This window comes from Prunus avium, chromosome 4, assembly GCF_965620075.1.
Source record: "Prunus avium chromosome 4, drPruAviu1.hap1.1, whole genome shotgun sequence".
Taxonomy (NCBI): domain Eukaryota; kingdom Viridiplantae; phylum Streptophyta; class Magnoliopsida; order Rosales; family Rosaceae; genus Prunus; species Prunus avium.
The window spans coordinates 17,213,629-17,239,035 of record NC_142287.1 but is presented as its reverse complement, the minus strand read 5'-3'; the positions used below and the strand labels follow the sequence as shown (position 1 = coordinate 17,239,035).

The following is a 25,407-nucleotide window of genomic DNA, read 5'->3' as shown; positions in this document are numbered from 1 at the left end:
GTCTAAATAATTAACTAGAATGGTTTTAATGTTTTGTTTGATCATGTAGTACAGTCGAATGTGATTTTTGAAGTGGCACCCACTAGATCATCGCCTTCCATGCCTACAAGCAAGATCCAGCTTGTTGTTTTGTGCCTTATTCTAGCAGCTATTAGTGTGGGTCTTATGGGGTTGTTCGTAGGCTCTATATAAGCGAACGGTGAATCATAAGGTAGAAGGGGATTCGAACAATGTCATCTCTTCTTGAGTATGTGAATATCACACTATTTGGTACTCATGGATCCAACCCCACACTAATAGCACCACGAATATCAAGTGCTCCATGTGTCCTCATCAGCTACCCTGAATGTGGATTTTTGAATTGTCTCACATATTATTCATTTGTGTCTTGTTCATATTAGGATAATAATTGGGCACATGATGCTTATGTTCTTTAATCAGCTAGTGTTTGGTTAAATAACAAAAAAATGATGTTACTATTAGGATGAATACTGAGACTTATTGCACTTAATTTCATGTCTCATTGTTAGAACAATTTGTGAAATAGTTGTGCTCCATAAAAATAGGACACATAATCTTATTTTGTTTTTAATTTTAAGGTAGTTTTGGTTATATGCGCCTGTTCAGCATGTTGGTCGCCATGTTGAAGATCAGTCCTCAATTTGTTACGATAAGTATGATCTTACACTTGAAGATTGGTTACAAAATGTCAAAATTGTTTAATTATTAATGAGAATGACAAGGACACGGTTGATTTAATGGTTGGTAGTGAGTGTGTTTGTGATTTGTGGTGCAAACAAGTTCGGTTAGTATTGCTTCTTTGTGTTATATCAATTACAAGGCATAAAGTGAAAGAGGACATCGCACCGACTTACAACCCAAAACGTTTTACTAAAAAGATTGTCATAGGGCATTTGGGAAAAAAGGAAAAAAAGAAGAAGAAAATGATTAAAACTCTAAGAAAAAACACACGAAACCAAACCCTAAACCCTTCTTCTCCTCTCCTCTCCACTTCCTCTTATCTTATTATAATTATGGCCGCTCCTTTTCTCTAACTTGTTTATTAACCCCCCCTTCACTTTCTCGATTTTTCACTTCCTCTATAGATTTACAGTTGATAGATTAGTCCAAATATATTATCATACATTTCCACTTCTTAGAAAAAATAGAGTATGAACCGAATCAGGACCCATGCTACGAATAACCCATATAGATGAAGCAATAAGTCTTAGTATTTATCATAATAGGAAACCAAAAACTAATTAAGTTACGGATAATGTCCAAGTCTTGCCACAATATGGATAAGACACATATGAATGACAATTGAGATATCCACATCCAAGGCAGCTTAGGACACGTGGAGGACTTGGGATTAGAGGTGTTGTTGGTATTGAATGGATCCATGAGCAGCAGATGGTGAGGGTTCGATATTCCAAGAATCCACAAGAAACGGCGTCCTTGGAATTTCCCCATGCTTTCTCATTCGCCATTCACTATATAGTGAGTGCAATCCGGTGAGAACAACCAAAGAAGAAATGCCCCAATTACTACCATGACGAGGTAAATGAGAACATGTTGGATCTTGGTCTTGCTTCTTGGTGGTAAGCAAGGCAGTGGTGCCTCTTCAAAAATCACATTCCCCTGCACCACATTATTAAACAATAATATTTCTAACCTCCATAGTCTCAGATGTTATGAAAATATAAAGCAAGAAAGACAATATGCAGATGCAACCATTTCAACCAAGAACTAGCACAAGAAACCATTTAGATGAATTCATTTTCTTTTCTTTTTCCGTCAATTTTGAAATAGTATAGTGTACAACCACTACAAAACAGAATGCTTTTAGCGAGAGCGGTTTGTGGTCGAAAAAGGTCTTTTGCAGTCGGAAGTTTTCGGAAAAACGTTGGTTGGAAATAGTTTTTTTCCGACCACACCGTCAGAAATAATATATTTCCAACTCCCATATTTCGTCAATATTGCTTAAATTTCTATCGGAAATAAATTTTCAAAACGACTATACAAATTCATTTCCAACCATAACTTTGGTCACACAAACTTACGCAACTATTAGGAATAGTTTTTTTTTTTTAATCAAGATCTTTATTTTTTCGACGCTATATTTTCCACCAATGACTATTTGTCGAAAATAGTATTTCCAACCCTAAATTACTATTTGTGATCAATATAATTTGTCAGAATTGTGCATTTCCAACATGGAAGTGTGTCGAAAAAAATGTTTTTCCAACCACATTTATATCAATTATCAAGGGTAAAAAGTTGTCGGAATGTACGAATATTTTGTAAAAGAAATATAAAAAAATATTTCCAAGTAAAAATTGTTGTCTGAAAAATAATATATATTATTATTAGTAAAAGACCAATGTAACAAATTCCAAAAACTCATTACAATCCTAAGATACATTATATCACTAGTCCACGAAGACCACTTCCAACCGAATAAGGTGTTTAAATGCAGCTTTCAGGTCTTCATGTGACTTGTATGTAAATACGGCTTCCTTGAAATGCAAAACCTTATCTCATGATTCAAGTACATACAAATAATTATGATCCTGAATTGAAAACATATAAATATTCTTTTGGAAGGAAAAAAATATTATGAGGAATCAAAATACATAATATATGCCTTAACTGAAATAAAGAAACAAGTGATTGAACTAAATTTTACACACAACAGAAAGTGGCTTCTTATTTCAATGTTATTTCAAACGCAAACTCAAAATTTTAATCACGATTATCACAAATTGATCTTTATGAGGTAAAAAAAATGATTAAAAGTTTAATAACATACCTGAAACATGACAAAATGGATTAAATGAAGACTGAGGCAACAAACTGCTTCTAGCCCCTCTCACGTCACACACTCGGCTCCCTCGGGCTCTCAAGAGCCTCCTCCTGCTGGTCCATCCGCTCATCCTTCTGCTCCGAGCGATCCTCCCTCTCTGATCGTTAAAAGGTTCTCTACTTCCTCTGTGCAAACTCGTTTCGACTCTGTCACTATCTTTCGAAAAATTCTGTTTGAATGTGTGTTTATTCTCCGCTCTATGCCTAAAGATTTTCTAGCACTTATCAATAGGCTCTCTCTCAAACTTCTATGCACACACATTCACTAGTTTAATGAACACATTGTGAAGGAATTTTATGCAAATATTCCCTCTTATATTGACATAGATGATCAAGATCAATCCATTTCTGTCCTTCGTAGAGGAAAATATGTCTATGTCAGTGTCCCTATCATCGATTCCTTCTTCAAACTACCCCACACCTCTGCTGCCCTATCTCTTGTGTTCTGGAACAAAGCCGAGTCAGTTCCTTTAGAGCAAATCAATTCTGCTCTATTCAAACCTGACAGTCCTGTCAAACCTAAAGGTCCCTTCACCATTGGCAATATGACCCCTTTAGGTAGATGTCTGTGTTATCTGTTAAAATCCAATGTCTTTGCTCCTACCAACAAATCCAGAATGCCGAATCCCTTGTTGGCATGGCATATCTCATGACTTCTTCCTCAGACCCTGCACCCATAAGCTGACTCATTTTTAACAGTATCTTACATGCTGGAGTTCAAAACAAGAATGACAAATCTACTTGTCTTGTCTTTCCCTCCTTGATTACATCTCTTGCTCTTCAAGCCGGGTGTCCTGTGTTTTTCTCTAACTCCAGACGTCTTCCTCTCACTGTGGATGCCACCACTTTCAAACGCAGTGATGCTGCCTCCACCAGATCAAAACGCCCGCCTACCATTGCTTCTTCTTCCAGTTCTTCCTCTAACACTGCAATTCTTGCACTACAATCCAAACTGGACACCATGCATAATCTGTTAAAAGAAATGTCCAATGCCATTTCTGCCAACCAAGCCTCCATCATTGCCATTCAAAACTTGTTGGTGTCTCATGGTCTCTAGGGTGTTGTTCCCTCTTCAAAAACTGTTGTCCCTTTTGCTTCTCTTGATTCCTCTGATCCTACCAACTCTGTTGAGGAAGACATTGCTGATTTTGCCTCGGATGAGGACTTCATTAGCACGCTTCTCAAATCTCACAAGCGAAAATCTACTGAAGAAGCTCTTGGTGAATCTGGTAATCCTTCCCCAACTCCTGCTGCTTCTCCAAACATTCCTACGATGAGGAGGAAGCTTCCTGCTAGGAAATGTCGGATCTAATACTAAGAGGGAGCTATGTGCACATACTAAGGGGGAGCTATGTGCACCTACTAAGTTGGAGCTGCTGTCCCTTTGTCTTTTCTAAGACAAAAAGGGGGACAATTTTGGGGGACAATTTCAATTCTGTGTTGCTTTTATAAAACTATCTGTTAAACTTATATTTAATGGCTTTTATGGATTGTGTGTATATGGTGGAATCATTTAACTCTTCTTGTGAAGGTTGTGCAGGTACTTTGTCAAAATCAATAGGTTATTACTGTTGTTATACTAGAATTGAATCTTATGGTTTTGTTTAAGAAAAGGCCAAAGTGGGAGATTGTAAGGATTGTATTTTTAAGTTTGGCTCTTCTCTTGTAATTTTACAAAACCATTGTATTAATTCTTAGTTTCTAAGATAGATTAGAGGTTAAGCCTGAAATAGATTGAAGATCATCCCAGTCCTCACGTTGCTGCCAAAGGTAAAACTCACATGCATTTTCACTGGATTAATACATGTTCACATGTATTGATCCAACTTTCATTTTTGCTTGTTTGCTGCAACATTTCTCTTTATTTCAGGTTTAACGCTTTTTTAATCCTTCCCTTCCAAAAAGGGCTGACAAACATGTGAGAATAATTTACTTACTCTCAAACGGTTTTGTTTTCTAAAGATTCAAGCATTTCATTTGTTTATTAGTTTTTAACCCATACCTCTTGGTTGTTATCTTCTTGTCTACCACCTTCTCCAAGAGATGGGTTATAAACTATTTTTTTAATTCCACTCTTCAGACCTTGATTCAAAAGTGCGGCTCCTTGGGTTTATTAAAAAGACAAACACATGCCTTCTGTTTTATTCTCTGAGCTTGCTGTTTGTGTCTTGCACCGCTCCTTGGTTGAAATGCTTAGGACAGTAGCTTTAAATTAAAATATGTTTTTAAAACTCTCTATATAAGCTACGTGTTGGATAGACTTGGGTTTTAAAAGGGAAAATCATGCATTTTGAATAGATGTCACTTGCCTTCCTTCTAGTCATGCTTTTCAACTGAAAAACCGAGTGGGAATAAAACTCTGAAAATAGTTTCTTTCCTTTCAGCCTAAGTTCATATTCTTGAGGGTTATGAGAATGATTGCATTCAAATAAGTGCTTCCCCAAGATGACTTTAAATCTTTAATGGCTGACTGTTTTTCTTTACTTCAATCTTTACAAATGTTTCAGCTAGTATATGTTGCTTGAGAGTATACGATTGATAGTATACATATAAACTTCTCCAAGTATAAATTTACAAGATTTCGGCTTTAAACTATTTCTGTGTTGTTGTTATGTTGAATTAAACTTTATGCTTTAAATACATTACTTCTAGTTTATTCATCACAACACTTATGTTTCATTCGTCTAGCTCAATCATGCTCTATGATTGAGATAGATGAATTTGTGAAACCATAACTCACTCCATACATCAAATTACATACAACTAGAGCTTGGTGCTCTTGAGAGGATTTGCGGCTAAGAGAAGAAGAAATGGTGCTTGCTGAAAGGTTGATTGAAGCTGCCTATAGGTGATAGATTGAGCTAAGTCTTCCTTCATTTTCTTGTATTTCTTAATGAGTGGATTGGATCTCTCCTAGCTTGGTGCTCCCAGTTTTTTACCCACTTGGGTTTTCAGGGTCAACAACTCTTGTGTGTTGTTTACTTTCAGCCGTTAATTGTCTTACCTTGTTAATCACTTAATTGTTTGTATGTGTGTGTGTGAATTAACAAGAACTTTTTGAATTTGTTCGTCCTTGACCTGTAGCCTACTTCCCCCCCCCCCCCCCCCCCTCCCCCCCTTTTAGATACAAACATAGAAAGAATGAAGATAGAATATTTATGTACTTTAAAGGACCTAACATGATTCATTGAAAAAATTGCATGGTTGTGAGAGGTCTCAAAATGGAAAAAATATATGTATAGATAAACATACTATTTTGCTATTAAGATTGTTCCAAACTTTCCAAAATAGAACATTAAGCTACATAGGAACCAAAAGTTCATCCCAAAATAGAAATAGGTTGGTTCGGTTGCCTAGTTCAATGAGGGAATGAATTACAATCTTGCAAAGTTGGCAAAGCTAGAGCTAGATAACTAGAGTTGGGGCCACAACATGATAAATGAATCTTATTCGAGTCACCTCTTGGTCAAAGGGGTTTTTTTATGTAAAAAAAGATACTTCAAATTTATATGTTTGAACAAAACTCGTAAGTAGTTTTTTTACAATTTTTATGTAAAAAAATAATAATTGTGTTCATATACAGTTGGATATATATTTGAAAAGGTCTAAGGAAAGAGAAGACATATAACACTTGGTTCTTGAAAATGAAATGTAGGTGTTTCTTCAAGAGGTAATTGCAGCAGTTATAGATTTCCCAGAAATTTGAATGAAACAAACAATAAAGCAACCACAATCACACAATCTGCTACTAAGTTCTAACCTCAAATCTAACTTTGGGGAGAGAGAAAACATGCAACAATTATATGAAACAAATAAGAAATATATGATGAAGAGCATGCAACAATTAGACATTTCCCATAAACTTGAAACAAAAGAGAAAATACATACATCGGGGGTAGCAGGGGTGGGAGGTGGTGCAAGTATAGGTGCATCGATTATTTCAACCATGAGAGCAACAACAACCAGCAGAAGAAACCACTTGGACGAATCCATTTTCTTTTGCTTTTTCCTTCACTTTTGAACAAGTATAGTTCACAATAGAGAATGAATGAAGATACAATATTTTTTGTTGCTATAGATTAACATGATTCATTGAAAAAATTGCAAAGCTATATGAGGTCTCAAAATTTTAAAAAATATAGGTATAGATAAAGAGACTATTGGGCTATTATAATTTTCTTAAACTTTCCAAAATAGAATGTTAAGCTAACCTTAAAAGTTCATCCCAAAAGGGAAACAGGGTTGTTGGTGTGTAATCCTTCAGCCGCAACTTGGAGACAAAGAAACAATAAAAATGTTTATTTTAATAGTTGTTTTCAGTTTAAATGTACACCCTTGGATCATAGTCCATGTGGCAATACTCTTTTGTATCTAGCTTAAGTGATAGATTAAGACATGTGGCATCATCTCATGGGATGATACCAATTAAGGGCTGAGATTTTATTTCAAGTTGTTGATTGAAGGATCTCCTTTCCTCTTCCATGTATAACGGCAACAAACTCTCCATTGAGAGTGCGTGTGTGAATTCCAGATTTGATTCCATCATTCTCTCTCTGAAATTCTCTCTACATTCTCTGCAAGTTTCAAAAGGTTGCAGAAAATCTCTATTAAAATACACAGAAAACACACAAACAGTAACAAGGGTTGGTTCAATGGGGCTTTGAATTTCAGTCTTACAAAGTTGGCAAAGCCATAGCTAGCTAACTAGAGTTGGGGAATTAATGCTATACCCTCCATTTCTATTTCTTCTTTTGTCTATATGGACTGGATGGATTCCCTCTTTGTGTAAGAAAAGTGGTTGATTAGGTAAAATATATTATTCTACTCTACAAACTAGAAAACTAGAAAATTAATATATAAAAAAACCTAAATGTGGAATTATAGGGGTATTCTTAGTTGGGTGGCATTGAAGCAGGTTTGAAACTTTGTGTGATTGACAGTGTGGTTGTCTTTAAAAGTGGGAAGTGGCCAAGGAAAAGGGGACCAGTAGAGCCCAAGAGCTAGGTAAAATTTTGCAAAATTTACTTGATTAATTAATATGCTAAAGAGAATGGAAAATAGTACAAATAAAATAACTAAGAATCAAGTTTAAAGATATGAGACATATTATTTAATGCATTCAACTCCCATTTATCTCTATGTTCCAATTACAGTCATGAGCAATTCAATTACGCGCATTTCATCATAGTCAAAACACATGCAGCCTTAAAAACCTATTTTAGAGGAGAGAAATAGGAATAAGTGATAAAAACATTCAAAACTAATTAACACTAAGTTCTCTCCCACAACTTTTCACTTACCTGTCACATTTGGAAAAATACATCTCTACTAATTTCCTCTATATTAACAAGTTGAGTTGCTATGGATCCGAGGAGGGAGAGTCTTGTGTCGAATGATATGTTGCAGGGTTTTATGGAGGTTAGATGTACTAACCGCGCACTGAACTTCTCTAAATCCATCTCCATAAATTTTGTCAACTCTGGTTGCCATCTTGTACGCATGAAACCTTTTCAAAATCTTCATAAACTCAGCCTGCTCGATTGTGTAAGAGTCCAAATTATTCTTTCCCTCATCACAAAACCATTCCAACCACAGGTGTGCCATCGCTTCGCAAATACCTTCGCACACTCTGCTTAGTCTGCTATCCAATTTCTTACAACCTATTACAATTTACAAGTACATAAACCATCATTTATAGAATAAAATATAGGCTATATATTTCACTAATTATGAGGGGAAAATAGCTTAGAAAAAATTAATCATTCAAAGAAAAAAAATGATGTTTCATTACAAGAGAAAAATGGATGAAATTAAAAAAAATTAATCTTTTGTTCGAACCTTTAAGAAGTAATCATGCATGCATCATCTCATATGCCAATGTCGCACCCATTATAACACTGCATGTAATGAAACATTTATTGTATAAATTCGTTTTTGAGAGGAAACAAAATTTAAGGTACTATTTATTTGTTGTGATATTTATTCCTAAAGATTTCATAACTGTTATTATTTAAGAATTTGAGAAACTGATAGGGCAATTTTGACTCAACACTATTTACAAATGTATAATGATGGAAAAATCGATGGTTATATAATACATATAGAGTAATGCTGAAGTACAAAAAAACCAAGTATCTCATTTAAAAAATACATATGTAGCAAAGCCAAGATAAAGAATGGGAATCACAACTAAATATTCTTACAATAAAAAGAATACTCTCTTGTGTTCCAACTATATCACAACTAATTTTGTCAGTGGGTGGAACATCACTTTCTACCATCTGGAACGCCTGAAAAATATACAAATACAACACATGTACTCCATGAATATTTACTCACTTAACATAACAAAATAAGTAATAGCTATTTTATTTGCATACCTTCATTCCTTTTCTTTTATTAGTATTTTTTTCTTGAGATGTGCTCTTCTTTTCTCCTTGTTTTCTCTTTCTAACAATTTGTTCCATTTTAGATTGCTTCCTTTTAAATGGTGGTCGACCTTTGCTTCTGACTGCTAACGGGGTAAGTATCTTCTTCGAATTTGAAATTTCATTAACACAATTGTCAAAGCTCCTACCAGTTGGTGACTCGGGAGTTGGTTGAGTACTCCCACAAACGTTGTCCTGGTTAGACAATTGCTCCTTTAGTTTCTGCATCCAAGCCATCACAATCACACACTTTTCTTCAGAATCAGTTGCCAACTCCTTAATCTCATCAAAGGTCTTCTGCATCTTATCACACTGATGTGCTTCAAGTGTGGCATTTGACTCATTATAGCTAATTTTAATCTTTGTGTGACGTCTTGTCACATCTTTCCTCCATCTTCGCAAGATGTATTTATCTGGAATTAAATCCATCTTATGCTTAATCAAGACATAAATGGCATGTCTGCATAATATTCCCTTAAACTCAAACTTGGAACAATTGCACTTAACTTCGCTGTCAAATTCATGGAATATGACTGTAAAGTTTACACTCTCTTTTTTTCCCGCAATTATCATATCTTTAGATATTTGATACTTTAAAAACACACCATCTTCCTTGGTATCAACTACCTCACAATACATTTTACCTGTTAATTCATCTTGGAACTCCTTGAATTTTGCAATAGTGTACACACCCTGAGCTTGTTTCTCCATAAAGTAGTGGGTGCTACATTGGATATCTGCAGAGGAAGACTTATAATCTGCTTGGTTCTCTTTTTCTACCTTAGTCATCAATGCATTTTCATATTGTTCCACAAATTGCTTCAGGGTAGTCTTAGAATTTACGTGGTCATCAAAAAATGCATTCATACTCTCACTTCGTTGTGTGGTAGACATGCCCGCCCAAAAACTTCCTTTCACAAAGCTTGGCACCCAACGACGTCTTTCATCATATAAGCCTCGTAACCAATCATTACTCTATATAACTCATACTTCTCAATCATCTCTTTCCAACGATCTTCAAACTCAATATTGGTCAATGAATCATACACAATGTTCTCCAAGGTAAATTTAATAGATTCATAGTGTTTATAACTCTTAAGCTTTTCATGAAGCTTCTTCATTATATGCCATAAGCACCAACGATGCCTAGTGTTAGGAAAGACAATCTCAATAGCATTTTTCATGGCCCTGTCTTGATAAGTAATTATCCCACATGGAGCATGCCTAGACATGCATGCCAACCACACTTTAAAAAGCCAAACAAATATCTCAGTATCTTCACTTGAAATCAGTCCACATCCAAGCAAAATTGAATGCCCGTGATGATTGACACCTACAAATGGAGCAAATGGCATGTCATACTTATTCGTCAAGTAGGTCGTGTCAAATGTAATGGCATCACCAAATTCCTCATATGCTGCCCTACTCCTGGAATCTGCCCAAAACACATTCCGTAACCGACCACTTTCATCTAGATCAATTGCATAAAAAAAAATTTGCATTTTGAGCTTGCATCTTCAAGAAATACTTTTGAATTGTAGTTGCATCTCCTTCCCCAAGCTGTAATCTTCTAACTTTGTTAATGTAATTTCTACAATCCTTTTCCATGAATGACATATTCTCATGCCCTCCGGCTTCAACTACCATTGAATTATAATTCTTATTTACTCTTATTCCAGCTCTATCATTCACTTCAATCTTCCTTTTCATATACGAACTTATTGCACGATTCATTCGAAAATATCGAGCATCATCTGGATTCAATCCATGATTATGAACAAGTTTGACCGAGTTCACTTTCCACCTTCCATCCAAGCATATACCTGCCCTAAGTTGAGCCTTGCAATTGCATTTTATGCTTGGATATGGCTTTAGGACATTGCTTACAATACCTTGTGGGATCCCTGATCGAGAACATGATAAAGTCACATATTTCAACTCCCCACAATCTCCTTTCTTCGATGATCTCTTCTTCATTGGAAAACCTACTCGATTTGCATATTTTTTATAATAATCAAGCACCTCATCAGCTGTGTTAAAAATCATATTTACCTTAGGTTCTTGTTTTGTTTCTTCTAGGCTCATTGTATTTTCCAGTCCAATCTCAACCTCATCATTTTCTTCACTCATCTCCAAATTTGAATGGCTTCTTGAAGATTCTTCCACCCTAAATAATTCCAAATATTAATATAAACTTCCTGTAATACATGTGGGAACCGAATTAAATCACCCTAGGTCAAATAATTCCTTCCATTTGGGGATTATTTGCCCTAATTGGGAGTTACTCAATTTAATTGGGAGTTACCCAATTAAATTGGCAATTACCTAATTAAAACGGGGATTGATTTGATTCCTACCCCAATTAGGGATTTGATTTATATCAAATAAATCAAATCCTTAATTAATCAAATCTCGCCTAATCGGGGAGGAATAATTCCTTTCCATCTACGTAATTATTCCTCTGAAACCCTAGCCTCCGAGGCTCCTGTAAATACCTAGCTACACACAAGGGTTCAGGTACGTCTAAATTCCTACTGAAACTCTGCAGAAATTATCCTTCACAAACCCTAGCCACCATCTTCTTTCTCTCTCACACACACAAGGCTCCGGCCTCCACACACGGCTCCGGCCACCCGGTTTTCCTTGAAACACCCATCCTAACCTAGGCATCGGAGGGCCTTTGGCCAACACCCCCCGGGTGTGGTCCTTTTACTCCGATCTGTTTTGCAGGGAGAGAGAGGTGCGAAGAAGACGAAGGAATCTTTAGGCGAATATTCTCGTGGGAGGAAATTTGCTCCCACAAATTGGTGCTTTCATTGAGAGCGCGAAATTATACTCAAAGCGTGCTCCAAATTCATTTTCCACAACTTTTTCCAATCAACCATGGTCGATACAAGACGTTCGAAGAGTAACACAACCACGACGGGCCCGTCTCATGGTTTCGTGGTGGAAGCCTCTTTGCAACCTCACGGTGTTGTGGCTGCCAACGCCTTGCGTCCGCCTCTAAGCGCTTCGCAGCCACCTCCAACTGCCGGAATTATAGAACAGCCGCCGCAGACAGCTGCTGGAATTGCAGAACAGCCACCACGTGGTCTTGTGACCTGCACAGCCTTGCAGCTGCAAGCGCCAGCGACTGGAGCTGCTCTGCCGCGCCCTCCTACTGTCGGAACACAGCAGCAGCCACACCACTCAACTGCCGGACTTGCTACACAGCCCTACGGCTACTTTGACGCCTCCCCTGTCTTGGAGCAGATCCATCCCCTCCCTCCTCTGCCACCACACTTGACGTATGCACCTGTGTACACGTCTAATGGAGCCCTAGCCCATATGCCATTGGGCCCGATGCACACCTCTGGTCAGGTGGACCTTAACTCACGGGTTGATCAACTTACACAAAGAGTCGACGATCAAAACAACCTGATTGGCCAGCTACTCAGGCAGATCAACTTGAACCAAGGCCCTAACCTTGGACCCCATGACGAGGAGACGAGGACGCACGAGCATGTCAGCGAACAGTTCGAGAGGTCCCAAGCTGGTCAAGCAAGGGCAAACGGGCAGGAGAGAGAAAGAGATCGTGCTGGAGAGACACAGACATCTGCAAGTCATACTCTGAGTCGGTCGACGATTCGTTCGAGGTTAGGTCTAAGGACCAATGTACGCAAAAGGCTGGGCCCACAGTCCAATGTCCACGCCCGCTTGGGCCCACAAGGAAATAACCAATCCAGGCTAGGCTCACAAGGAGCTCGAGTTCGTGAACAATCGCGTGACGAGCGCAACAATCGACGCTCACCAGCCCGCTCGAGGACCAACACACGGCAACAAGCCGTAGAGGACTCCTCACAAGCTCAATCTCCTAATCTGCCCCACAGGCAGAACAACCAAGAGGATCGACCCTTGGGAACCGAGGAGGAAGTTAACCAGCGGCGCTCGAGACACCGAAGACATCGACCCGAACCACTAGCCCTGTGGGCAGAGGATGTCGAGAAGTTAGTGAATGACCGACTCCAAAGTCTCCAACTTAAAGGAAGCACGGATGAGGCCCTGCACAAAGAAATTGCTCAAGTCGACTGCTCACCCTTTACGGACGAGGTGGAAAGAGCTGCACCGCCGAAACGGTTCACAACGCCATCCATCACTCCGTTTAAGGGAGACTCTGACCCTGAGAGCCATTTGAGGCACTTTAAGAGTGCCATGATCCTGTACAAGGCAAACGACGCCCTAATGTGCAAAGTGTTCGCGATGACTTTGCGAGGAGCACCTCAAGACTGGTTCCACACTCTACCGTCCGGGTCGATAGGCAACTTCAAGGAGTTCGCCCTCATCTTCACAAAGGAGTACATCTCCTACAAGACGGTCAGAAAGCATACAGACCACTTGTTCAACCTGCACAAGAAACCAGACGAGTCTCTTAGAGACTACCTCAGACGATTCAAGGCTGAGAAGGCGAACATCATAGGATGCAATGACCAAGTTGCATCCTCAGCTTTCAAAAAAGGCTTGCTAACCAAACACGAGCTATACCGTGAGCTGGCTATAACTCCAAGCCAAACATTGGCAGAGGTCTTCGCGACGGCAGAGCGCTATGCACTTTGGGACGATGACCGTACTGCGGCGAAGAAGGCCAGCAAGCAAGCTGATCACCCGACAAGGTAGGCAAGCCAAAAAAGCAACAAGTTCGAGCATAAAGCCCGAGACAAGCGCAGATCGCGGCCCCAAGAGGGAGGCTCGGAAACAGGAACCTTCACTGAGTTCACTATCCCGATCCACAAGATCCTGGCACAAGTGAAGAATAAGCCGTGGGTGAGAAGACCACGACCTATGAGGGGAGATCCCTCTATGAGGGACGCCAGTAAGTACTGCGCATTCCATAGGGAGCATGGTCATTACACAAACAACTGCAACGCCTGGAAAAGGCACCTTGATGAGCTGGTCAGAGACGGCCATTGCACAGAATTCGTTGCAAAGAAGGTCATCCAGCAGATCGAGGATCGTGATGCAGCTGCCAAGCAACCTCCCCAAAAGGTCATACGGATCAACACCATTCTAGCTAACTCCCAGGAGTCCGGGCTGACCACCAAGGAGCGTAAGAGAAAGATCGTGCAGGCGACTTATGTCTCCCAAGTCACAACGGGCGTACCAGTCATTGCAGATACACCCATCATCGGCTTTCAGAAGAAGGACTTGATCGGGCTTGATCTGCCGCACAATGACGCCCTAGTAATCTGCATCCAAATTGAACAAGCTGTGATCGAGCGAGTTCACGTGGACTAGGGCAGCGCAGCCAATATCCTGCAACTATCTGTTATCCAACAGATGGGATTCGAGCCCAAGATCAGCAAACTTCCCAGATCACTCACTGGCTTCAATGGGGCCACGTCAATCACTGTTGGGACAATTGACCTAGACGTCTACTCACCCCCAGTGGTCTGCTCGCAAACCTTCATGGTCATCGACGAGGTCTCTCCCTATAACGGGATTATGGGCCGACCATGGATCAGCAAGATCGAAGCCATCACATCTGCTCTACACCAGAAGATCCGCTACCCCATCCCTGGATACGGTATCGGGCAGATCAACAGTGATCAAGCCATGGCAAGGAGATGCACAGCCCAAGGGCTCAAGAAGAGCAAACAGCTGCAGTTCACACCAGTAATGCAAGCTACTGACGTGGCAGGAAACACTCCCAGCAGACAAGCAAGCCCGAATAGGAAGGGAGTTGCTATCTCAAAATAGCAATTAAGGAGCCAGGATCAAGGCGAGGGAATCCGCCCGGAAGACTCCCCTGAAAAGGGTTGGAAGCCTGAGGATGACATTGAGTTAGTACCCCCTAATCCTGGCCTGCCAGACAAAGAAGCGCAGATCGGCTCGTGCCAGAATCCAAACGAGAAGGATTGAGACGAGGGAATCTGCCCGGAAGGCTCCCTTGAACAAGGTTGGAAGCCTGAGGAAGACGTTGAGTTAGTACCCCTCGATCCTGACCAGCCAAACAAAAAAGCGCGGATCGGCTCGCGCCTAAGCCTAGACGAGAAGGTGGAGCTGACCACCTTCCTCCAAAGGAACAAAGACATGTTTGCATGGTCGCCATCTGACATGCCTGGCATCGACCCGAACATCATCTGCCACCGACTCCATGTCAACCCTGCCAGCAAACCCGTGGTGCAGAAGAGACGCAACTTCGCTCCAGAGCGAGTTGCGATCATCGAAGCCGAGATCGATAAGCTTCTAGCTACCGGCTTCATTGAAGAGGTCTCCTACTCAGAATGGCTGGCCAACGTTGTACTGGTGGCGAAGCAAGAAAAGGGCAAATGGAGAGTTTGTGTCGATTACACCAACCTCAACAAAGCTTGCCCTAAAGACAACTTCCCATTGCCGAGAATCGATCAGCTCGTGGATTCAACTTCCGGCAATCAGCTGCTCAGCTTCATGGACGCCTACTCCGGCTATAATCAAATCCTAATGTACGAAGATGACAAGGCGAAGACTTCTTTCATCATAGAAAGAGGGACCTACTGCTACAAGGTCATGCCTTTTGGGCTGAAGAACGCCGGAGCAACCTACCAAAGGCTCGTGAAAAAAAAAAATTCAAGGAGCAAATCGGCAATACCATGGAAGTCTACGTGGATGACATGCTGGTCAAAGCCCCCAAGCGAGCAGACCACATCAAGAACCTTACTGAGGCGTTCAGCCTGCTCCGCTAGTATCGCATGAAGTTGAATCCAAGTAAGTGCACGTTCGGTGTATCGTCCGGCCGATTCCTGGGATACCTAGTAACTCAACGAGGTACGAGGCGCACCCATGCCAAATCAAGGCCATTCTCGAGATGAAGTCACCTTCAACAGTAAAGGAAATACAAAGTCTGACGGGCAGAGCAGCGGCCCTCAACCGATTCCTCTCGAGATCCACTGACAAGTGTAGACCATTCTTCAAGGCTATAAAAAAGGGGCAAAGAGATAAATGGGACGAGGAGTGCGAAGAAGCTTTCCAGAATTTAAAGACTTACCTCACTTCACCTCCCCTGCTCTCGAAGCCAGTTCCTGGTGAAGACTTGTTCGTGTACCTGGCGGTGTCCAACTCAGCCGTCAGCTCAGCTCTCATCCGAGAAGAACTGGGAGCCCAACATCCGGTATTCTACACGTCAAAAGCCCTTCTCGATGCAGAGACTCGCTACCCAAAATTGGAGAAGCTCATTTTGGCCCTTGTAGTTTCCGCGAGAAAGCTACGATCCTACTACCAAGCACATCGAGTCATCGTCATGATCGACTTTCCTTTGAGGTCAATCCTGCACAGCCCTGACGCGTCTCAACGACTCATGAAGTGGGCTATAGAGCTAAGCCAATACGACCTCCTCTACCGGCCGAAGACTGCAATAAAAGCACAGGCTTTGGCAGACATTGTCGCAGAATTCACGCCATCGGCCGAAGAAGAGAAGCTGGTCAGCAAAAAGAAGGAAAGTTCGATAGCAGACAAGACCTCCGATGAACCTGACCAACCTAGAGACATGTGGAAATTGCGCGTAAACGGAGCGTCGAACCAAAAAGGAGCTGGAACAGGTGTTGTCATCATCACTCCGAATGGAACCTTGTTGGAGCAAGCTATCACACTTGGCTTCCCAGCCTCAAACAACGAGGCAGAATACGAGGCATTGCTCGCTGGCTTGCTCTTGGCAAAGGAGCTGTCAATCAAGAAGCTGGCCATCTACTCAGATTCCCAGCTAATCACAAATCAAGCCTCAGGAGAATACATGGCGAAGCACCCAAGGATGATCTTGTACCTTGACAAAGTCCAAGAGCTGTTGAAGGTGTTTTCTACCTTCACCATCCAACAAGTGCCTCGAGCAGAGAACGCACACGCAGACGCACTAGCGAGCTTAGGATCAGCGCTTGATACCCAGTTCAGACGCTCTATCCCGGTCGAGCACCTTGACCAGCCAAGCATAGAAGAGGCAGAACAGCCAAACCTGATGCAGATCGACGAGGATCCTAGCTGTCAAGACCCCATCATTGACTACCTAGTTGACGAAAACTTACCCAAGGACAAGTCCGAGGCTCGAAAAATCAAACAGAAGGCTGTGAGGTACTACATGAAAGGTGACATGCTTGTTCGCAAATCATACTTCGAACCTCACCATACTTGCATCAAGTACCCGCAGACGCTCGAGGTTCTTTGCAAAATACACGACGGCGAATGTGGAAATCACGCTGGGGGCAGATCGCTTACCCAGAAGGCTCTCAGCATAGGCTACTTCTGGCCTACCATGCGCCAAGACTCCACGGAGTATGCTCAAAGATGTGATCGGTGCCAACGATATAAGCCGATCCCTGGCTTGCCAACTGAGGAATACCATCTGCAGAACAGTCCATGGCCTTTCATGCAATGGGCCATCGACTTGGTGGGACCTATGCCGATAGCACCTGCCAACAAGGAGATGATGATCGTCGCCACGGATTACTTCACCAAATGGATCGAGGCTGAGGCTTTATCCTCTACCAAGGAAGCTGATGTCGAACGATTTATCTGGAAGAACATCATCTACCGGTTCGGATGCCCGCAGTCGATAGTCACCGACAATGGTACATAGTTCGTGGGCAGGCAGATCACTGCGTTCCTTGCGAAGTATGGCATCAAACAGCACTTGTCAACCCCCAGATACTCGCAAGGCAATGGCCAAGCAGAAGCATCCAACAAGATCGTGCTGGACTGCTTGAAGAAAAGAGAGGAAGGTGCAAAAGGAAAACGGGTCGACGAGTTACCAGGAGTCCTGTGGGCTTATCGCACAACCAAAAGGAGATCAACCGGCGAGACACCATTTTCTCTAGCCTATGGGACAGAAGCAATCATCCCCCCACACATCACAGTCCCTTCCATGAGCATTGAGGTGGGCAGTCTTGACCAAAACTGCAAACAGATGAAAGTCAACCTTGATCTGCTCGAAGGAGAACGGGAAAAGGCCATTGTTCGAGTGGCAGCCTACCAGTAGCAGCTGACGTCTTACTACAATAAGAAGGCCAAGATCAGACAGTTTCGACCTAGGGACCTTGTGCTCAGAAAGAGTTTCATCACAGCACTAGGGCAAGGGTCAAAGAAGATGAATCCCAATTGGGAAGGCTCCTACGTGATCAGCCGACCTGGGGGCAGAGGAAGTTACACCCTTGACACTCTAGAAGGAAAGGAAATTCCAAGACAATGGAATGCACACCACCTTCAGAGATACTATCCATGAAGCCCTTCGCTCACCAGCTGGGCTCCTACCAGGCGACAGGCCTCCCTTACTTCCATTGAAGACAAACTGCTTTCGATGTTATCTACGTTGTCCATTTCTTTTATTCAATAAAGCGATGTAGTCACACCGACATCAATACAAGAGCAAGCTTTTCAATGAAGTATTTTTTCGAGCATTATGTCCCACAAACATACACATGCAGGCGACCAGCCTTACCTCCATTGCAGACAAGCTGCTCCTCGAGCACGAACTCAATGGAGCATTTCTCGAGTGTTATGTCCTCGACATACGCTCGCAGGCGACAAGCCTCACCTCCATTGCAAACAAGCTGCTCCTCGAAGCACGAACTCAATGGAGCATTTTTTTAGTGTTATGTCCCCGACATACGCTCGCAGGCAACAAGCCCCACCTCCATTGCAGACAAGCTGCACCTCGAAGCATGAACTCAATGGAACCTCCATTGCAAACAACCTGCTCCTCGAAGCACGAACTCAATGGAGCATTTTTTGAGTGTTATGTCCCCGACATACGCTCGCAGGCGACAAGCCCCACCTCCATTGCAGACAACCTGCTCCTCGAAGCACGAACTCAATGGAACCTCCATTGCAGACAAGCTGCTCCTCGAAGCACGAACTCAATGGAGCATTTTTCGAGTGTTATGTCCCCGACATACGCTCGCAGGCGACAAGCCTCACCTCCATTGCAGACAAGCTGCTCCTCGAAGCACGAACTCAGTGGAGCACTTTTCGAGTGTTATGTCACCGACATACACTCGCAGGCGACAAGCCCCACCTGCATTTCAGACAAGCTGCTCCTCGAAGCACGAACTCAATGGAGCCTTTTTCAAGCACTATGTCCCCGACATGCGCACGCAGGCTACAAGCCTTACCTCCATTGTAAGCAAGCTACTTCTCGAGTACAAATTCAATGGAGTCTTTTTCAAGAGCTATGCCTCCGGACATACACTTACAAGAGACAATGAGAATTGAAGTTTGAAAGAGAACTGAAAATTCCATAGCAAAGAGGCCAACCAGCCAAGTTCAACAAGAAATGAGCCTCATTCTGCTCAACCGGCACCATCTGCTCAGAAACCCCAGCTGCCTCCTCCTTTCGCATCTGCCCTAACCTCATCAGCCGTGCCACCTTTAGTGTCGTCTTCCTCCATTGCAGCTTCATCAACTACCTGCTCTTCAACTGCTTCTACATCCACAGCATTGATCTGCTCACTTTGAGCAGGGGGCAAGTCAAGATAGAGCTGCTCACCATCTTCATGTTCGAGAGGGCAACAAGGAGAAGCACCATTCATGTAGTCCAAGTATCCCAGCTTGTATGCATTAGCTGCAATTTCATGCTTGGATGCCTCCGTGGCTTCAACATGAGTGTCAAACTTGACCAGCCGAGCTATCACCAACTCCGAAATTGGTAGTTTGAGCAACCGAAGGACTTTTTGCTCGAGCAAATGACTCTTTACCTCTCTTGACTGCAACTTGCAACATTGAGTTAGCTCCGCGCTTGACTGTTTGTAGCTTTGCAGACGAGTCGTGACTGCTGAACAGAGGCACATTCCTCTCAGTTTGATCCCCGGATCGGTGCAGGTGACCCAAACCTTGCTTCTCTGCAGCTTCTTTATAAGGTAGATCACGGGTTTTGAGCAGTTTGGGCAGAGACTTGAGCATAATATCCAGACCTCCTGCATGGCATTCACCTTTTTGCTGTTCACACTAGCGAAGTGCTTGATCCCGGCAGATGAAGAAGGAGCCACTCCTATGGGGTCTTCTCAGCACACGAGACTGCCCTTGAGGAAGACTTTCTCGTGGCAAAAGGAGGAATTTTGGTTGAGGACTCCTTCTGCTCAACTAGCAGACCATCTAGGTCCGAGCCATACAGCTTCTATCTTCCAACATCTTCAACAGGGGGCAGACCACCAACCTCCTTCCGATGTTCGTTCAACAACTAGCTCCATTCACAGAACCTTGGTCATGTCCGGGCCGAGATCGAGCTTCTTGCAGATATCATTCTCTGCAAGCAGAAGACGGAAGTCAGTCAGATACACAGTAAAGTTTCAGAAAGACTATGGCAGATCAAAGGGGTACAACATACCATCACAGTAGGTGAGAGGAACGAGCGGACCGTCGCCGACCTCCCCTTCCCATCTGCCGATGACTTCCAGCACGTTCGTGTGCCACACATGATCGCCTTGACTCATATTGTCAAAAGATTAGCAAGTCAAATACCTCCTCAACTCAGGAGCCCAAATCCAAGAAGGAAGCCCAGTTACAGCTGGACAGCCCAACAGATAATTCACATCTCCTACATGCCACCACGTGCCATGCAGAAGCTGGGGGGGCATTTGTGGGAACCGAATTAAATCACCCTAGGTCAAATAATTCCTTCCATTTGGGGATTATTTGCCCTAATTGGGAGTTACTCAATTTAATTGGGAGTTACCCAATTAAATTGGCAATTACCTAATTGAAATGGGGATTGATTTGATTCCTACCCCAATTAGGGATTTGATTTAAATCAAATCCCTAATTAATCAAATCTCGCCTAATCGGGGAGGAATAATTCCTTTCCATCTACGTAATTATTCCTCTGAAACCCTAGCCTCCGAGGCTCCTATAAATACCTAGCTACACACAAGGGTTCAGGTACGTCTAAATTCCTACTGAAACTCTGCAGAAATTATCCTTCACAAACCCTAGCCACCATCTTCTTTCTCTCTCTCTCACACAAGGCTCCGGCCTCCACACACGGCTCCGGCCACCTGGTTTCCCTTGAAACACCCATCCTAACTTAGGCATCGGAGGGCCTTTGGCCAACACCCCCCAGGTGTGGTCCTTTTACTCCGATCTGTTTTGCAGGGAGAGAGAGGTGCGAAGAAGACGAAGGAATCTTTAGGCGAATATTCTCGTGGGAGGAAATTTGCTCCCACAATACATATGCAGTAATACACATTCAGTTGACATTATAGCCACCCAGTACCCATGAACCACACGCTAGCTAGACCCAACTAATTACACTAATCAATTTTTACAACAAACAAATTGCAGATTCAAGAAACACAAACTAAGAACCTGTACAACAATTTTTACAACAAAATTACACTAAAAATTGGGTATGTACCTCAATCTTCAACCTCTCTATCGGTTGGAGAAGAATAGACAAGTGAACCTCTCCATTCTTCAACCCACCCAATCTCCTAGGATTGCAAATTTCATTCTTATTGAGAAAACTGTAACTCTCACTAACAACAGTGGAGGATGGGGATGGATAAATTTGGTGGAGGAAGGGAGGCAATGAGAGAAGAAGAGTAGAGAATACGGTATTTGAGGATACAACAACAATGGAGGACGTTCTAGCGATACTCCTACTAGAGTGCAGCAACAATGGAGGAAGGGAGTGCTATGGAGACGTGAGGAAGAAGTTTAGAACAGACGTGAGGAACTAACCAGGATGCTAGGGTTTTTTCATTTGTCTTTTAATTTTTAATTTGTTTTGTTTTTTAAGGATTATTGAAAAAAGAATAAATAAAAAAATAGAATACACATGTCAACATTCATTAATTGACATGGCAAGACACCTCAGCTGCCACATAAGGTGGTCAGCTAAGGTGGTCAATTTTGTGTGTCTAAGTAGCATTACTCATACATATATATTACCTAGTTCATTGCCAGTTTCTAAATCATACTCTATTATCATCAAAACAGAAGAACTTATTTTAGGAGGTGATAAGTTTTACTGGAATACAAAATTGCTCCTTCAAGTATGCACCTCTTTCTCTATTCTCTTATTGTTACAATAATTAAAAATCAATAAGGTAAGGGTATGTTAGCTCAAGTAGTTAAGGCAATTATCCCGCATTCGAAGTGCTAAAGTCATCTATATAGCAGTTAGATGCACAATTTCCTAAAATTAAATAATAAAGGAAGTGTTGGTGTGAGACAACTATTCATTAGGAGTAGATTTTGTATTTATTGTAATTGCCTAATAAGAGTAGAATTAGGAAACTTTGTATATATTTTCTATTTGTATTCACTATGTATGTAAAGTATATATATCCTTCATTGAGAGAATAATAAACGTCTAAGTATTATTCTAAATTACTTTTGAGTGGAAGATGACTTGTGAGCTATGAAAATAAATTAGGGAGAATGCAATGAGAATTTGGGAATGAGGACCTATGAAAATGAATTTATAATCAAAATTTACAAACAAAAATTTATAATGAAAGGTATTTGAGAAAAGGTACTCTGGTATTCCGAACAAAAGTAAAATTGTTGTCACTTTGCCCTTGGTCAACGTCTTTTTAGCTTTACTACCCTAACGGGCAACGGCCAGCCACCAATGAAAGTTAGCAAAGGGTTTCCGTTAGTGAAGATGAACTATTTCGGTCATAGGCGGGATCCGTTAGTCAAAGTGTCTTTATTAAAGACTGTAAACGGAGCCCAAAGCTAAAATTAAGTACAAATCCCAAATTTAAAACGTAAGGCAAAATTATTGTCCTTTAGGCTTCATGTAATGAGGCCGTCGTTAGTACTTACTATGTACATTCGTATGTGGCTTTTAATGAAGTACCTATTTGCCCTTTTTTTTTTTTGTAATTTTAATGAAGTTCAAGTCTTTTTGTTTGATAAGGCAATTTGATTTTCTTTTTCCAAAAAATGTTGTTGAAAATACTTCAAATGCATGCCGTATTTCTTTATATTTTCACAAACACACGAGACTATGTTGTCTTTCTCTAATTGTGATTTGCATGCTCTGCATAATATTTTTGTTTGATAAGGAGGATTTTTCTTCTAGGCACGTGGAAGAGATTATTATAATGATGTAATCGCTTTATCTTTCCCAGTCAGAGACGCAAGCATATATACTCACCACTTGTATATATGTAATATTTTTAACTCTCATTGAAATCACACTCACGTGCTTTTTCAGAAGTTACAGTTAAATAATGTGAATTTGAAACTAAGAGGATTGTGAGGAGGAATGTGTGACTTGTGTTCGATTTTTTTTCCTCTCGAAGTGGTTGTAAGCAGTCCTGGTTCATAGGAATTGCAAGAAATTCAACCCCACCATATGAATGTTTGCTTATGGCATGACATACCCATGCACAATGTGTTGAAGATAGGTTTGCCAAAATGATGCAAGAAGGAAGTAGAAACAAACAGTGGATGTAAGGAGGAGCAGCAAAGAAGAAGATGTTGAAAGAAGGGTGCAGTTGCAGTGGGGACCGGTTGCTTTTGGCAGAGAGCACAAGATCAAGTCTTCAACTCCAGGCGACCGATCGCTCAATCCCGATGACTGGTCGTCATGTGAATAGTGTCACACATGATTTCGACGTTTTGGCATGTTTGAGTTGGTTTTCCTATTATTTTGGTGTTTTCTAGCCTAATTTAATAGGGTTTTAAGTTTCCTATTCCTAGTTAACTTGTAGCAAAAGTGCTATGCATTATAAATAGGACTTTTAGGGCTAGGTTAATATAAGAAAGAGACACAAGAGAATTCAAGAGGGAATTCTAGGGTGTTTTCAAGGGTATCCCGTAAACATAACCCAATAAGAATCCAAGGAATCCAAGCAACGGTGAAGGCATAGTGACGCTGTGAAGTTTGCTTGTGTTTAGTGAAGTCAACAACTTCGACCATCGGTTTGAGCCACTTCAGCTTTGAATCGGACCTTGAGATAAGAATTAAAGTTTCTATACTCAGTGTTACGAATGATTTGATATAAGTCTTGACCGGCGATTCTAAGGCTGGTCCGTCCCTAGAATAGTACCACAAACCACCACAGAGTGGTAGAGCGTCGTGGTGCGTGTGGGGGTTCTGAGTCGAAATTGTTGAGACTGTTTGTAGTACACGAGGTGGTAAGCATCGTGGTGTGCTCAAATGAGTCTGTAGGTACAAACGGATTGATGATCGGATGTCCCAATCTTAAGTTGTTATGTTTCAAAATTGTGGTGAGCGATCATCATTCGAGCGTGCGTGATTGTGCGATCTAGAATGATCTGACCGTTGGATCAGGCTTCAATTGATGTAGGGTGATGTCGGGACTATTTGGAGTCCATTAGTGCGATCAGATTTGAAATATGAGGTTGCTGGCATGGGGCGGATTTTTGGAGTGTCATTTGGACGTGTGGGATCCACATGACCTAAATAGTAACTTTTTGGACAATACGGGTCATTGGTCATGTTTTGACGTCGACTATACATACTTAATAGTTTTGTTGTTGTTTGGATGAGATTTGATCGCTTTGGACCCCCGGTTGGTCCAAAGGGCGTTTTCGTCATTGAATGCAAAATCTTGGATTTGTGTGAGATTGAGAATAAGGTGGACAACATGGTTGGTAGTGACATTTTTGAAGTTGTCGATGACGTTGGCGATTCACATGAGAGGTGCGTCCCGAGTGACGTGTGCCTCATTTTGCATGCAAGTGCACGATTAGTTGAGTTTTGAGTTTAAGGATTCGTTGAGCTGTTGAAGATGCAGCTTGGACGAGAGGTGAGTAAAACCATCTCAATTGTGTGTAAAATCACATATTATTATATTTAATATAATGTGGTTCTAATAATGTTAATTGATATAATTAACATGCTGTTGTGGATTTTGAGAAACAGTTTTGGTGTGAGTGTAAAATCAATTAAATGTGCTTTGATTTTAAATGAGTTTGCAGGTCTTTGCAAAATGAATGGTATTCTGGGGAATTCCCATATTATGTTGTGTTTGAATGGTGGTGTTCATAAGTGAATGGTCACGTAAATATATATAATTAAATATATATTGATGTGACGGATGTATTTGAGATAGAAAATAATATTGATGTGGAAAGACATATTTATTGTTTTCGACGTGTGTTGATGTTGTGATTAGAAGGATAGATGTGAGAATGCACTGAC

At 41.5% G+C, this 25,407-nt stretch overlaps 2 protein-coding genes and 1 pseudogene across 2 annotated transcripts; 2 read left to right on the top strand and 1 right to left on the bottom strand.

The window, feature by feature from the left end:
* Nucleotides 1-8,033: 8,033 nt before the first annotated feature.
* On the bottom strand, nt 8,034-11,423 carry LOC110753950 (protein FAR1-RELATED SEQUENCE 6-like; annotated as a pseudogene).
* Nucleotides 11,424-14,111: 2,688 nt separating this feature from the next.
* LOC110753949 (uncharacterized) lies at nt 14,112-15,026 on the top strand. Its single transcript, XM_021954946.1, has 2 exons — nt 14,112-14,510; nt 14,607-15,026. The coding sequence occupies exons 1-2, from the start codon at nt 14,112-14,114 to the stop codon at nt 15,024-15,026; spliced, it is 819 nt and encodes a 272-aa protein (XP_021810638.1).
* Nucleotides 15,027-16,545: 1,519 nt separating this feature from the next.
* On the top strand, nt 16,546-18,270 carry LOC110753948 (uncharacterized). Its single transcript, XM_088252308.1, has 3 exons — nt 16,546-16,983; nt 17,092-17,828; nt 17,883-18,270. Exons 1-3 carry the CDS (start codon nt 16,546-16,548, stop codon nt 18,268-18,270), a joined length of 1,563 nt encoding a protein of 520 aa, XP_088108434.1.
* Nucleotides 18,271-25,407: the final 7,137 nt, after the last annotated feature.

Coding starts and splice junctions, on each gene's coding strand:
- LOC110753949 (XM_021954946.1), top strand. CDS start 14,112: ATGAGGGGAGATCCCTCTATGAGGGACGCCAGTAAGTACTGCGCATTC. Junction 14,511..14,606: donor TGCCGCACAATGACGCCCTA/GTAATCTGCATC, acceptor GTTATCCAACAG/ATGGGATTCGAGCCCAAGAT.
- LOC110753948 (XM_088252308.1), top strand. CDS start 16,546: ATGATCGACTTTCCTTTGAGGTCAATCCTGCACAGCCCTGACGCGTCT. Junction 16,984..17,091: donor AGCTGTCAATCAAGAAGCTG/GCCATCTACTCA, acceptor GAGCTGTTGAAG/GTGTTTTCTACCTTCACCAT. Junction 17,829..17,882: donor TGGAAGAACATCATCTACCG/GTTCGGATGCCC, acceptor GTTCGTGGGCAG/GCAGATCACTGCGTTCCTTG.